General features: G+C 35.0%; 2 protein-coding genes across 2 annotated transcripts; both read right to left on the bottom strand.

Annotated features, from left to right (window-relative positions):
* Positions 1-3,102: 3,102 nt before the first annotated feature.
* Positions 3,103-4,113, bottom strand: LOC144553863 (uncharacterized). Its single transcript, XM_078302057.1, has 2 exons — positions 3,654-4,113; positions 3,103-3,509 (listed from the first exon to the last, which is right to left on the bottom strand). The coding sequence occupies exons 1-2, from the start codon at positions 4,111-4,113 to the stop codon at positions 3,103-3,105; spliced, it is 867 nt and encodes a 288-aa protein (XP_078158183.1).
* A 7,620-nt stretch (positions 4,114-11,733) lies between these two features.
* On the bottom strand, positions 11,734-14,524 carry SFGH (S-formylglutathione hydrolase). The gene is made up of 7 exons (XM_078302386.1): positions 14,307-14,524; positions 14,075-14,192; positions 13,481-13,528; positions 12,979-13,175; positions 12,718-12,816; positions 12,246-12,311; positions 11,734-12,110 (listed from the first exon to the last, which is right to left on the bottom strand). Exons 1-7 carry the CDS (start codon positions 14,448-14,450, stop codon positions 11,934-11,936), a joined length of 849 nt encoding a protein of 282 aa, XP_078158512.1. The 5' UTR covers positions 14,451-14,524; the 3' UTR covers positions 11,734-11,933.
* Positions 14,525-15,134: the final 610 nt, after the last annotated feature.

Below are 15,134 nucleotides of genomic sequence, written 5' to 3' on the forward strand. Positions count from 1 at the left end.
TGTCTTAAATTTTGCTAGGTATGTACGTGCATATATCTTGGACCTGATGTCGTCCAGTTTGTTCCCAGATAGTAGCGGAGACGGGATACCGTCGTGGTATCTCGATCTAATTGTGAATTTGGACCGGCCAATACCATACAATTGGGGTGGAGCCGTTCTTGCATATCTGTATCGACATCTATGTGTCGCTACCGAGCCCGATAGAGGATCTATGCATGGTCCGGTGATGCTTCTGCAGCACTGGTCGTGGACTCGCTTTCCAGTTCTTCGGCCCGAGCCTCAAACTAAAAACTGGGAACCTGCCTGGGGCGCTCCAACGCTTGATACATGCGCATCTTTTGCGTACAAATGGTGTGGTCCACACAAATACGTGTTATCCTCCCACTTCAAGACCCAGGGTGCACGTATCCCGCGGGGCCAGTTTCAGAGTTTGACGGAGGATCATGTGAATTGGGAGCCGTACGGGAGGGTCTACAACAAGCTTCCGACAGTGACCCAGCAGGGAAGGGTATGTTTCAATCTAGTTATTTATTTAGTTATATGTTACCGTATTTATAAATTATAACTCACATTCTTGATAAATTTATCAGCCCTACTACTTGTATCGCGGTCCACTGATATTTTATTGGATCGTTGAGCATACCTATTCGGATCGCTGCATGAGGCAATTCGGATTGTTTCAAGAGATTCCGGTGCCACAACCACTGAATAGGCACACGCATGTTGAGTTGCACAAGTAAGGCTGACTCACCGTCATTTTCCTTATTTATGTTAGTTACCTTTGGGTGTTAAGTTGTTATAAAATTATGAACAGGTTGATGTTGGGCTCGAAGAAGAACGAGTCCTGGGCCACAAGACACGTGACATACGTTCAATTGGCTACTGCATATGAGGCGCAAGTAATCAGAGAAGGTCGCTCCTTTGAGCCAAACGACCTTCCGCGTTATCGCAAGTGGTACCAGAAGAGATGTATGGCATCTGTCTATCTGTTTAGCCAGCACGTGGAAGGAATGGATCGTGTGAATTGGCTCCCCAGAGTAGAGCATGGGCCGAGTGGATACATTTCCAGTGGACCACTTGGCACTCGAACTGTAAATTGCTATCCTCGTTGGTTAAAACTCATAATTACTAAAAATGAAACTGTTTGTGTACATGCATTGACTGTGATTGGAGAGTTGGCGCACGGCGTCAAGATGTTCTTAACCAAGGGGTGGCGAAAGATTGGTAAAAAACTAATGAGAACAGGCTGGCGTCTCTGCTGTGATACAGGTTTCGGTCCACGTGCCCAGCAAATGATGGATGAGGCGGGGATTCCAGAAAACTGGGAAGCGATCCCATTGGACGAGCCTACTCCTATTGGGGTGTATCCATATCCAGAACCGCCTAGATTCGAAGGCCCAGATCCTTTTAAGGGTTGGTTATACGACGGCACCGAATGGAGAAAGTACATCCCATCAGAAGCATTTGCTCCGGTAAATCCACCACATCCAGTCGTAGACCCCGGACAGGTAATTTGTAATTTTACTTAAAAAAAATTGTTTGTAAACCACAACTTATCAAACTAAATTCTCAGGGGACACAAGCTTGGAATCCGGACAGCCTTTTGGAGACGCATGGGCCGAGTTACAGCCTACATCAGGATGTTGATCTCGGACAGGTATGTTTTTCGTTTAGAACAAGTATTTTTTTATGAATTACAGTTATTTTTGTACGAATTAAAGCTGTGTATGAATTGCAGATGAATCAGGATCAGAGTGGACACAATCCGTCTTGGGAGGATTATCAGAGACAGGGAATAGGCACAGGCACCATAGAAGATTTGCTGGATTTTCAGGAGCAGGAGGAAATCGAGATTGCACGACGAGTATCTATGGAGACTTTGCGACATGAGCATCCGAGGACTAGTTGGTTATTTGACGGGCCACCTATAGATATTGGTGACGCAGGGGCATCCACATCCCATTTACGTCCGTCTATCGATACTGGTGACGCAGGGGCATCCACATCCCATTCACGTCCATCTGATGGTAATGCAGGCGAGAGAAGCCCAGAAGAACAACTAGGAAGGGGTCATAGGCGCCGCCGTGCGGTACGGCACTTCACGTATGCAGATTATCCCGGCCACATGCCCGGCCTTTGATCTATTTTCTTATCTTTTATCTGTGTCTGTATAATTCATCGATTTTAGTTGTACTGCCCGTTAGATTTGGAACCAGTTGATTTGTTTTAATTATTTTTATTTTCTTCTGTCTTTTAATTGGTATTCGAATCCATCTCCTGTAACTTAACAATTTCATCGAAACCGTCTCCTCTAAACTAAAAAAGTTCTCAACACATACAAATAAATTAGTTCTTAGCACATACAAATAAAATAGTTCTCATCACATACAAATGCTTCACAAAATAATTCAACTTGTACAACATAATTTCTAAAAAAAACTAAACTTAATTCGACAACCTACTTAATAACAATGCTAGCCAGTCTTTTTTATATCTCCCAGACGACGTGTTAGCCAGACCTTTTTATCTACAAAATCATCATCAGATATTTCATCTCGAAAATATTCTTTTATCTGCACACATCTCGGACATTCCTTTTTATCTCTTGTAGTGAATTGACAGTTGTTTTTATTTTCCTCGGTCTTTTCTCGATTGTTACTGTCCATCTTTATCGTCTACAATTTAAAAATCAGCAAATTAAAATATTTCTTAGCACATACAAATAAAATAGTTCTCAACGCATACAAATAAAATAACACACAAGTTAATTTCTACGACGCAGACTGAAATGTTGTCCGAGGGTGCGCCAAACAGTTGTACTTGTTATTGCTAGTTGCTCTGCCGCTGCTTGCGCCTGTCTTGCTGCCTCCTCTACATGTAGTGTAGAGCATGTATTAAATTGTGAATTTAGTTAAAACAAGTATTTATAGTTGATTGATCAGTTATACCTGCAGCATTCCGATCAATTGTCTCACGATGAGGCTGGTGTCCGAGTCTCCGACCACGCATTCTGTCCATTTCCATCGGTATGCGGTCGTGCCGTCTCCTTCCCTTTTTGATCAGTCTCGACTTAGGAATAATTTTTGGACCATTGTATATAGGTCATTCACATTGGTTGCCTTTCGGTTCCCAGTGTCCACTCCATGTTTGTACAACTATAGATATACGGTACAAGGGGTTGACGTACAAATTTACATCATATCTCATTTCGCGGACAATCGCCATGAAATGAGAACATGGTATGCCGGTCAATTGAGGCTTCTGACATTCACATTCAACCTTGTTATTGTCCTTAACAACAACCCTATACCAGAAATCCCTATGAGTATACTCAAGTTTCGGCTGATTACGCCTTGTCGGAATTTTTTCACCCTTAACTAGGACCTCAAAAAGTCCATGACCAGTACAATAAGGAATCACAGTCATGTCCCTTCCCTTCTCGATACGCTTTTGCAATAACTTAGTTACCTGGTCGGACCACACCTGACCATGCTGACATGACATTTGAGCTTTGTTCCATCGTTCAAAAAACCATTTATTCAATTTATAGAACGTATCCTCCACGACCGCTGTAACCGGTAATCGCCGACTAATTTTGAACATGGCGTTCAGTGACTCTGACCCATTTGTTGTCATTATCCCCCATCGGTGACCTCCGTCCTCTGCTTGATACAACTTCTCTGGACATGGAAGTTCATCTTCATCATTAGGGTTTCTCTTACCCACCTTGTTAAGATAGTCGATAGCCTCCGGACAACCAATTTCAAAGTCTTGTAACATCTCCCGCAACCTTCTAGCTTTGCATTTGTTCACTCCATCTATGAATCTATCGCAAACCTCTCTCTTATGCCCCACGTGCTTGAAGAGGTTCTCAGCAATATGTTGAGAACAATACCGATGCACACATTGATTGGTCGACTCATCCCATCCGAGATGTGGATCCTGGAACACGGCTTTAATCCCCAAATGTCTATCCGATACGACACAAAAGAATCGATTATCTCCAATGACTTCCAATCTTAACCATCTCATAAAAAATGCCCAGTTGTCAGTGCTTTCTTTCTCCACAATTGCAAAAGCCAACGGAAGCAATTGGTTTTTGGCATCGTACATACATGCAATTAGCAGCCTACCTTGGTACCGTCCCGACATGAAACATGCATCGATACTAATCACTGGTCTGAGAAACGGTATCGCTGCAATACACGCTCCAAATGCCCATGCCGCTCTGTGGAAGTGCCTATCAGTTTCATTGTCAATCGGGGTCGACATCACACAATACTTTGTTCCTGGATTTGTTCTTTTGATGGCTTCCAATAGTGGAATAAGCAAGTTGTACGAGTTCTCCCAACTCCCAAACAGATTTGCAATAGCAAGCTCACGGCCTCTCCATAATTTGTTGTACTTGGGGTTACCTTATTATATTTCTGCATAATGATATCTCGGATATGATTTATAGGAGAGCACACATCCCTTCTAATGGTCTTATCAATCGCAAGGGCAACCATCTCTGCTGTAAGCTGACAATGATCAATACGTGTTGTCGATACTGTGCACGTGTGAGGATATGCTTGTTTCGTAATAATCCAAGATTCTAAAAGACCGTTCTGCTTCGCGCATACCTTAAATTTACAAAATTTATCTTTGCACACCACCTCGTAAGGTTCGCTTCTAAGGACCTGACACTCACAATTCTTGTCGAGATGGAAATCATTGATTGCTATCTTTAGAGCTGTTTTCGACTCATAAACTACACCCTTACCCAATGGATTATCGAATGTTTTTTTTTAGCTACCAAAAAAATCGACATCCGCAGGCCGAAAACCGGATGTGTCATACTTTCCCGACCAGTTATCGGGTACTGTGCTTGACGGGTATGTGTTTGACGGTACTATGAAGGTGACTGGCTGGGCAGTTCAATATCATCATCCGAACCCGATGACTCACCTGAGAGCATCTCATCTCCACTTTCCAAACTGTCAGAATCAATTGCATCCACAGGGACATGCGAATAATCACGTACCTGTCTACGGACCCGACTGGTACTGGGTCGGGATGTGCTTGGTAGATCCACAGAGTTTCGACTGGTACTGTGTCGGGTCTAGCTGGTAGATCCACAGAGTTGCTACCGATACTGGGTCGGGGTCTCACTGGTATATCCACAGAGTGCCGACCGATACTAGGTCATGATCTAACTGGTATTGGGTCGGGATCCACAAGATTCCGACTGGTACTAGGTCGGGATCGAGGTTCAGGAATCTGATTGGTATAGTTCGGTTCCAATTCTATATATAACTCCAGAATCGGTAATATTTGTGAAAATGAGGACACAATTCCTAAAATCATTTCGAACGATTGTTGGTTTATTATAGGTATTAACTGATGGTCACATCCCCCATCGGTAGACATATTAAACCTGGCTTGGATTTCCAGATTTGCTTGACTAACATTATACCCAACCAATTTATAAATCTCATTCTGAAGATAATCAAAGTTGTGGTTCGCGGTTAGCGGTAATGAGTATTTAGCTCGAGTACTGTAATATACGCCATCATCATTGTATTGGATTTCTCCTCCAATATAAATTTTCACACAAATAGTTCTATCCATTTTTAGTTTCAATTGGTCTGGCAATTCAAAAAATAACAACATATAAGTAATTAAAAATTGTCCGGACCTCTGAAAATTATTCTATATTATTTTACAATTTTCTAAATTATTCTAGCCCATTTTGAATATTCCTAACTTATTCTGCACCATTTTGCAATATCCTTAACTATTTTCGAATTTTATAAAATATTCTAAATCATTTTGGAATGTTCAAAAAAATTCTAAATTATTTGGACAATATCCTAAACCCGTTGAAATGAACTAATTAATTATATTACAAATTAAAATTAAAATAAAAAATAAACTATTTTTAGTCCAAACAATATATGCAATTAACCTATTTTTAGTTTTGATTGGTACAAATCATAAATAATTACAAATTAATTGTAAAAAATTGCCTTTTTCTTTTTTATCTTCCTTTATCTTTGCCTGAGTGTCTTCCTTTCTCTCCGTCTAAGTGTGATCGTGTGCTTCGTATATGTAGTAGATTACAAAACCGGTTAGAAGAAATAATAATTAACATAATTTCAAAAAAAGATAGATAGTTAAAAGATAAAATAATTAACATAATTTTTTATTTATTGATAGAGCAAGTAATATTTGTTTACTGATTTATTTTTGTATGGATGATTGTAATTGATTGATCAGTTCTAAACAAATAAATTCTAAACATTCCAAACAAATAAATTCTAAACAATCTAAACAATATTCCAAATAACTCTAAACAATATTTCAAAAAATTCTAAACAATTATATTTCAAAAATTTATAAAAATTTCAACATAATTTGCATACAAAGAACTGGAGGAGAAATTTTTATTATATTTCAAAAATCGATAGTTAAAAAAATAATAACTTAATTACTTAATTATATAAAAAAAACTTACTTTCTTCCTTTCGTTTTTCTCGACTCTGATTCTTCAAAGTAAATTATGAGATCTATCTGCGGGTTATATAACCAAGTGGGAAGAGATTTGCGCTATTCCATTAACTGGGTGTAGAGTGAATTTCCGGGGCACTGTTAACCGAACACAAAACTGGTTAATCAATAACCGTGCATATATTACATTTCCGGTGCACAAATAACCGGTTTCATATTTTTCCGGTTAGCCCCTAACCGAAATTTTTTAATTTTTCCGGGCACCCATTCACCGGAAAGATTACTGTTTTCCGGTTATTAGAAGACCGGGTTGGATACTTTTGAAAATAAATTATAAAACTGGTTAAAATCCGTAATTTATTATTAATTTTGGGTATTTATAAAAAATTTGATCAATATTGATGTACGCTTAAATACAGTAATAGTATGTATTCTCAAACTTTATCCAACGAACTACATTACTTCTTTATTAAAAATATATATATTTTTAACTATACTAATATGGGTACTGAGACTCCTCTAAGTCTTCTATATATACAAATAAGAAATATGGTTATTAAAATTTATGTCAGTGAAGCAATTAAGTCATTGTATTTGCTAAATAAGTGAATATATCCGTTTTATTTTTATATTACATTAAGATAATTGACATCTAAAATAAAACAAATAAAAACTCCAACATACAATTCTCGGATCTGATTAATATTATAGGATTCAAATTTTATAGATATAACAATAAATCAAAATATTTAATATTTTGTTGTCATATATGAGATTAAATATATATTATTATAGTCTGAAAGACTACTAAAATAAAATTGATAATATTCAATACTTCTGAAAATAAAGAAGAAAGAGAAATGTGGGGGTATAATTTAAAAATAATATTAATTAAAATAATTGTGATTAATTTTATTCATTGAGGTTCATTTTAATCAATTAATCATGATGACTAGTTAGCATACATGATTCATAATGTTATGTTAGGACATAATTAAATAAGATGTCAATCTTATTATTTTATATATAACAGAAAAATATGAGGGTTAATTTTTTATAATATTTTATAGACCAACCTTAAGTTATATATGGCATGAAATTATAAATGCATAAATTAAATCTTAATTGCACAATACTGATTATGCATTTATAGAATGCTTTAACATTATGTTATATACAGTTAATTGTGGAGATTAAATGTTAAAGAAATATTAAATTAACCCTACGATATGTATGACATGAATATTGAATATATGTCCTTGATTTTAATTTTATGAGGAATTATGATAAACTTTAATAAGAAAACGAAATGTGCGGGTGTGAAATAAAATGTACTCATTTAATTATTGATCATGATAACTAATATATGTATATATTGATTATAATTATAGCTAATATGTATTAAATGATATTACATTATAGTTTTCTCATCTATTGCAAAAATTACGAAAATTTAAATATATCATGACATGAGGTGATAAAAATTCATTGAGATCTACTATGCTTAATATATCATGATGTTTTAAATTACGTTGATTATATTAGAATGCATGATTTTGACATTTTAAGTATTATTGTTGTTAGCTCATATATTTTATCCTAAAGTATGTGTGATTAATTTAATGTCACAAGATGCTACAAAATTAATGATATGTTTTTGAAAGCATTATTTCTAATTATAATAATTTGGTGAATATTATTTTGCAAGTGATTTATAAATAAAAAAAAATTACTTGCATGCTTGAGCAATAAATGATAATTCATTGACATAAAAATGTTAATGATGGACTAAAAGTTAAAGTCCATGTGTATATAGGACGAAAGTCCTAGAGTCATCGAGGGGGATGAGATTTAGCCTAATGGGCCAATCTGGTGTGAGAACCCAATCTCTGTGATGGGCGATCCCCTGAAGGGGGTTCAATGGGTAAGAACAAGCAGATGGGTTGGCCAAGGAGCACAAGAATATTTAGATATGGAACTTCTGTTCCAAACCCATCCCTATGGTGATCAGTGCTTCTGTGTAGTGTAATAAGATGAGTGTCCCAAGTCAGTAATTCGCGAGATGTGACTCTACACACATCCCAGAGGAAACTCTTTTATATGAGAATGACCGTATATAAAAATCAAGTTAATGTGCATGGCCTCAAACGCACAACTCGCGATGTAGTTTTCTGTACTGTGTGTGTAATAATGTAAGTTCCGATCAAAGAAATCGTTGTTCAAGACCTGGTTCACTCCAATCTCCTCGGACTGAAATTATTGACACTAAGCGAAATCAAAATATTTTGCCCAATGCACAGTATAAACAATGGTAGCAGAAATATTTATATATATGTTTTTTTAGTTTATTTAGTTTTTTTTTGTTAAATTAAATTTTGAATTTTGTGGGGGATTGTTAGAAATTTATTTTAAAACTCAAAATTTAAATAATATTTATTTTAATATTAATGGTTTTTTAACTTTATGAATTATGGAGCTATTTGTGAATTAATTGTATGATCCAATTTTCATACGAAAGCTCTCTATTCCATTGCCACAAAAGATCGAATCAAATATATGTGGTATTTGAGCTGTGCATGACCTTTTATGTTACCATTCTTCGGTTACTATTTATTTTAATCAATTGAAGAATTACTCAATTGAAACATGCACAAGCAATTAAATCATTTGTCCATTTGAGTTTTATTCATCAATCTCAACGTCTATTTTCTTTAAAACATTAAACGGTAATATAATTGAATATCACTTTTTAATAGTCATGAATGCACAAATTGATTGATATCTATGGTTTTACTTATAAATAACACGTATCATTTGAAGAGCAATCATCTAATAATGAATATACTCTCTTCTTCCTATTAGCTTCATATTTCATAAATTTAATTTCTATTCTCCCACAAATAAATATTTTCTTTATAGAAAATGTATTATTCTGCTATCATTGTTGAAAGAAGCTACATCAACCTCTACTACGGTTGCGCCCGCAGACAGAGGAATATCGGCGTAACTTGGGGCAATCTTAACCGATTATTCCTGCGCTTAGGACGGGAAGTTGCCTTAGGTCCGCATTTTGCAGCTCCGGGTAATAAAGTTTTAATTATATTCTTAATTATATTTTTTAATATAATTGTTATTTATTTTAGAGGAGGGTTCAAATGCACCCAAATTTTTGTGCACCCAAATGCACCCTATCCTTTTTCTCCGTTTTTAAAGTCCGAATAGTCAATCCGAACCGTTAGATGCGATCTATATATTAAGATGTGCTTGGAGACCAAATTTTATATTTTTTGGAATTTTTTTACTATTTATTAAGCCACTTTGAAAAATCGCTGATCCAATGGTCCAGAAAATGTAAAATCAGCGATTTTCAAAGTGGCTTAATAAATAGTAAAAAAATTCCAAAAAATATAAAATTTGGTCTCCAAGCACATCTTAATATATAGATCGTATCTAACGGTTCGGATTGACTATTCGGACTTTGAAAACGGAGAAAAATAATTTGAAAGATAGGGTGCATTTGGGTGCACAAAATTTGGGTGCATTTGAACCCTCCTCTTTATTTTATTGATCAAAATTCAGATTTAAAATTAGTTAGTTAGTTCATATTTTTTCCAACACAATTACCATGAAAAACGTCACTAGAAATATCTCGAGGGTCTAAAACTGAATTTAATCACATTTACAACAATAAAACCCCCAAAAGAGATGATTTCAGCAAAGTTAATAGACAACCTATTTTCCTTTAGTCTGGCCACACTTCACCCCATTTTGCATTGATATGCCACAACAGATCGAGGAAGAGAAACGGCTTTCGTCAAAGGACGACAAATTTCGGATAACTTCATTGCCACTCGTGAATTTTTGCAATACATAACCTCTAATAGAAAGACTGTAGCTGGTTATAATATGCAGACAGGTTAAGGATATGTAAGATGGTGTAACCGAATTTCTATATATTTAAAAAAAAAAAAAAAAAAACTGAGATAGGGAGAGAGACTTGTGGATACCAGCAGCGAAGAAATAGTAATGACAAATTCTGAGTTCAAATGGATCTCTTAATCTGGACGTTTGAGTAGGTTTTTAAAATAAGATACGGTTCAAATTTTCTATCTTTAAGGGATGTTTAGTTTTTCTATTTTGTATATCAGTTTTGTCTCTAATTAAGTTTGTGTATATATTTGTTAAAATTAGTGAAAAATTAATGTGTTGTCGGTTAAAAAATTTCTATTAAATGAAATGCTTCTCTTGATTTTGAGTTTATTTTTTTATCTTTATAACAAGAAAATATGAAAAATATTAGTTGCATTTGTTCCAAAAAAAATCTGTTTTTTTTTTTCTCTAATCAATATATTATTCATGTCAATAAAGAAATTAACAATGATTATGGAATAGCAAATTCAGGAATTTCGATCAATATAAATGTGACTGAAAATAAAGAAATCCAAGTGCGTCATCACTCAATTTGACTGAAAAAATAAAGCCATCAATGTGAAAAACAATGACAAACAAAATGAATAATAGAGTACTCAAATTAAATAATAAAATAACAATGAAGGCACTCAATACGAAAAATAAATATCATGATTTAATATCGATCAGTCTATATAAATTCAGTTCAAATATTTTAATATTTAGTCTTTATACTTTTATTATTCAAGTTTTAATTCTTCAGTATATTTTTTGTTTTTTTTATTATTCAATTAATTAAAATTATGGTTTAACATTTATCTGTGTTCTTTAGTTTAAACACTTTAATATTTAGTTTATATGTTTTTTTATTATTTATTTTCAAATGCTTTCGTATGTTGTCTGTATATTTCAGTTTAAATTCCTTATTATTCATGATGTGTCTTTCATTGTTCAATTTAAATGCCTTATTGTCATATCTTATCTATAGTTTTCTAAAAGCAATTGTTATGTATTTGAACAATCACAAGATTTTTACTTTATTTTTAATCAATTTCTTTAATTTCATAAATTAGAATTATGTTTCATCACGATAAATAAATTTTAATTTTTAATCTAATATCTTGAATTGAATTTATGATTCTATATTGTACATGAAATGAGTCATAGGTGTTCGCCCAATGAAGTTATCAGTACTTTTGATGAATTATCAACAACAATACAGAAATGTCATCACAAATTTGATAAAAACTTGATACAGAAATTCCAACTCACCTATTAACCTTTTTAGGTTTGAATTATTTGATTAAATAGGTTATCATAATATGGCATCATCAATTAACTATCTAAACATTCTAACATTTAGATTAACGATAGCCACAATAAACATAATATAGTTTATCAAAACCAGTCCTTTTTTCACTAGGGAAACAAAAACTGATACTGGTGTTACTGTCAACTACTCCCATAATTAATCAAATAACAGAAAGGCTCATTTCCTTCATAATATTTATTTCTGACAAAAACAGAATATATATTCAAGCAAGGGCATTGGCATGGTGAGAAATGTGGTCGTCAATAAAGGTAGCAATGAAATAATAGGAGTGGTCGTAACCCGGTTGCATGCGAAGAGTCAACGGTACAGATGCACTCTTACATGCCTCCTCAAATTTATGTGGTAGCAGCTGATTCTTTAAGAAATTGTCCTCCTCCCCCTGACAAAATGTAAATTTCAAATGTTATACAAGCTAAACAGCTGTAACAGTTATTATACAATCACAAGATCTTTTATTTTATTGAATTTTTCAATGTGGCTTGTAATTGTGGTCATTTGGTATTTGCTCAAGTACCTGATCAATGAGGATTGCAGCTGAGATTTTGTTGAACTTTGAAATCAGGCAAGTAGCATCATATTCCTGACCAAAAGAGAAAAAGAGGGAAAAAAAAAAACTCAGTTACAGTTTAAATTGCACAAAATTGCAGTACTGTTTTGACTGTGGTCTAGTACCAGCATGTATCAGCCAGTATATACTGTTTAAGCTAAATGGCCAGTTCTTCAATTCTCTATGGCTAGATTCACAATTAGTGTACAATTAGAGTGCACTAAGATAGAATTGATTTATTGAGGAATAATTACACTCCGTGCATAAAATGATGCAGTATCAGGATAGAATCAGACAAATTGTACACAACTTGAAGCTCAATTATGGTTTAATTAGGTTTAATATGTGTTAACTTCACACGAGCAAAGCCCGGGTACGCAACACACTAGCAAAGTCCGGGTAAAAATGACCATTGATTTTACAAATGTAAAGAGCATACCTCCCAGTCTGATTTGTTGGTCCCCAAATAGTTTGAAAAGGCCTTCTCACCCCAAGGACAATTTATAGGATTCACAATTGGTGCAAAAGCTGAGACCGACTGGAAATTTGAAGGAAAACAACAATGTTAGAACAATACAATAGAATATGCACAGTATTGAATTTCTTATCTATTTATTTTGAGGCATCATCAGTATCTTATTGCTTAAAAACCTCATTTAATGCCACTCAAGATATTTATGCTACTGAGTACACCAAGTACCTTGTATTTGTCTAGGTTTTTCAGGTAGATGGTCAATGCACCATGTCCGCCCATGGAATGACCGGAAATCGAGGCACGTGAGGTGTCCAGCTGTTCAAAATTTTCACTCAGTAATGTTGGTAACTCCTTCACCACATAGTCATACATGCGCCAATTCTTCCATTTCTCATTGGTCGCGTTCAGATAAAACCCAGCTCCTAATAAGACATAACATAAGAACAAAAAATCAAAATCAAAATGATATTAAAATAAAATAAAGGAAAACCAATAAAATAAGGGACATGGCAAATGTGGCATAAAACAGTTGCTTGTGTTTCTCTTTCATGTTTTAATTCGAGTAACCAAAAAGGCAGTTAAAATAGGCAAGAGTGAGGACTACTTGGATAACTTAAACTCAAAGAAGGCTTAACAAGAAAAAAAGAATATGAAAGGTGAAAACTTGTTTAACATTTAGTAATGTGATTATGAAAATAACATAAACGGCACTGCCTAGTGAGCTTACCAACACCCAAATCCCAGCTGTCAGATTCTCCTTCTATATTCAACCCCCCTGAATCAAATAAAGAGATTAACTATCAATTGAATAGCATCAGACAAACTAGCAAATACAGCACAACATAAAGTGAATCATTTAATTAATGGATCAAAATGGTGGTGAAAATTAACTACTAATGTAACAGATATTTCAAATAATACGACAATTGCACTCTCATTTCTAAGGACAGGTTTGCAGACTCGACTTATGGGGACCAATAATGATATTATGAGGACTAATTAGAGGCCACAAGCCTGAAAATTTTCCAAATTTTACTTGTATGCACAGTTTAGAGATAATAGAACCACACACAGAAATAAATGTTAGGTATCATCATCTCCTAAGTGAAGCAAAATGGAAAATTTAATTACTTCTGAAAAAATAAACAAAGGTTTAGGCGTTCAGCTACATGTCCACCAAGCAAATCTCAGAACCATTTTGGTCACCAAAATCTCTTTTTCCACATTTCTTATGAAATTATCACAGTACCTATTACTATTTTCTGATCATTAAGCCAGAGAGAGAGAGAGAGAGAGAGAGAGAGAGAGGATGAAAACATACTTGGAGACGTGTCAGGCGCAACCAAGGCGATGCCTTTGGCAGCAGCCATGCGCTGTGCTCCGGACTTGATAATGAAATTCTCGTCCGTACAGGTGAGTCCCGACAACCAGTACAAAACCTAATAACAAACCCCAAATCAGATCATAATTGAAAAAAAGTAAAATCAGATCTCGAGCGAAGGATAACTAAGAGGTAAATACAAAGGGAACTGATCGGATGGTCGATTTATTACTGGAAGCTTTTGGGAAGGTGGGGAAGGAGGGAAGAAGACGGAGAATGTCATGGCACAGCCGAGCGTGGGGCTGTAGTGCTTGTAGCGCTTGTTGTACCCGCCGAACATCTTGTTGCTTCCGATCTCCATTGGCGTCTCCTCCATGGCCGCAATTTTTCGCTCGCTCTCTCTCTCTCTCTCTCTGATTTGGGAATGAAGCTAAGGATGAGGAGTGAAGTGTCACATAATGTTGGAGATCCCTGATCTTCTGTTACTGATTTTCTAGGATATTTCCTGTAATAAATCAAATACATGAAACTCACGGGCTGGGTTATGATCATCTGCTATTCTGGGACCCACATGTCACTGATTGCAACTATAAATTTTTCATAGACTGCCACAGTGAGTCAAGTCGGACCGATGGCAAGTTGATAAAACCTTCGTATACAGATCAGAATATCAGATCATCTTCTACAAAATCCCGAATTCGTATCACCTAAGGTAACAGGGTATTTCTGTTTGGATCCTGACCGTCCAAACATAATCTGCACGAATATTAACGGCAACCGTTCGTTTTATCTCGGACTGACCCGAATTTTGATCATTTTATCCCGTACCAGCCCCCCCCTAGATTTCGAGTTTTAATGGTGATTTATTGGTACCGATCAACTTTGCTCTTCCTTGGAAAAATTTTTGCCTCCCTCTAGATGTTTGATTTGTAATTCGGATTAAATTTAGTATTAAAATCAAAATAAATTTCTTAAATTATGATTGGTAATATTAATTATAAGTTATAGGATTATAAATTATAAGTCAAAGTATTGAAAAATATAAGTCAAAACATTGTTT

Source organism: Carex rostrata, chromosome 5 (assembly GCF_964058835.1).
Source record: "Carex rostrata chromosome 5, lpCarRost1.2, whole genome shotgun sequence".
NCBI classification, from domain to species: Eukaryota; Viridiplantae; Streptophyta; class Magnoliopsida; order Poales; family Cyperaceae; genus Carex; species Carex rostrata.

Bases quoted from the DNA above. Each gene is read 5' to 3' on its own strand.
- LOC144553863 (XM_078302057.1), bottom strand. From the start codon at position 4,113: ATGTACGATGCCAAAAACCAATTGCTTCCGTTGGCTTTTGCAATTGTG. The intron at 3,510-3,653 runs GTCACCGATGGG...GATGGAACAAAG, and splicing joins GTATCAAGCAGAGGACGGAG to CTCAAATGTCATGTCAGCAT.
- SFGH (XM_078302386.1), bottom strand. From the start codon at position 14,450: ATGGAGGAGACGCCAATGGAGATCGGAAGCAACAAGATGTTCGGCGGG. The intron at 13,529-14,074 runs GTATGTTTTCAT...TATTTGATTCAG, and splicing joins TGCGCCTGACACGTCTCCAA to GGGGGTTGAATATAGAAGGA. The intron at 12,111-12,245 runs GTACTTGAGCAA...ACATTTTGTCAG, and splicing joins CTGCAATCCTCATTGATCAG to GGGGAGGAGGACAATTTCTT.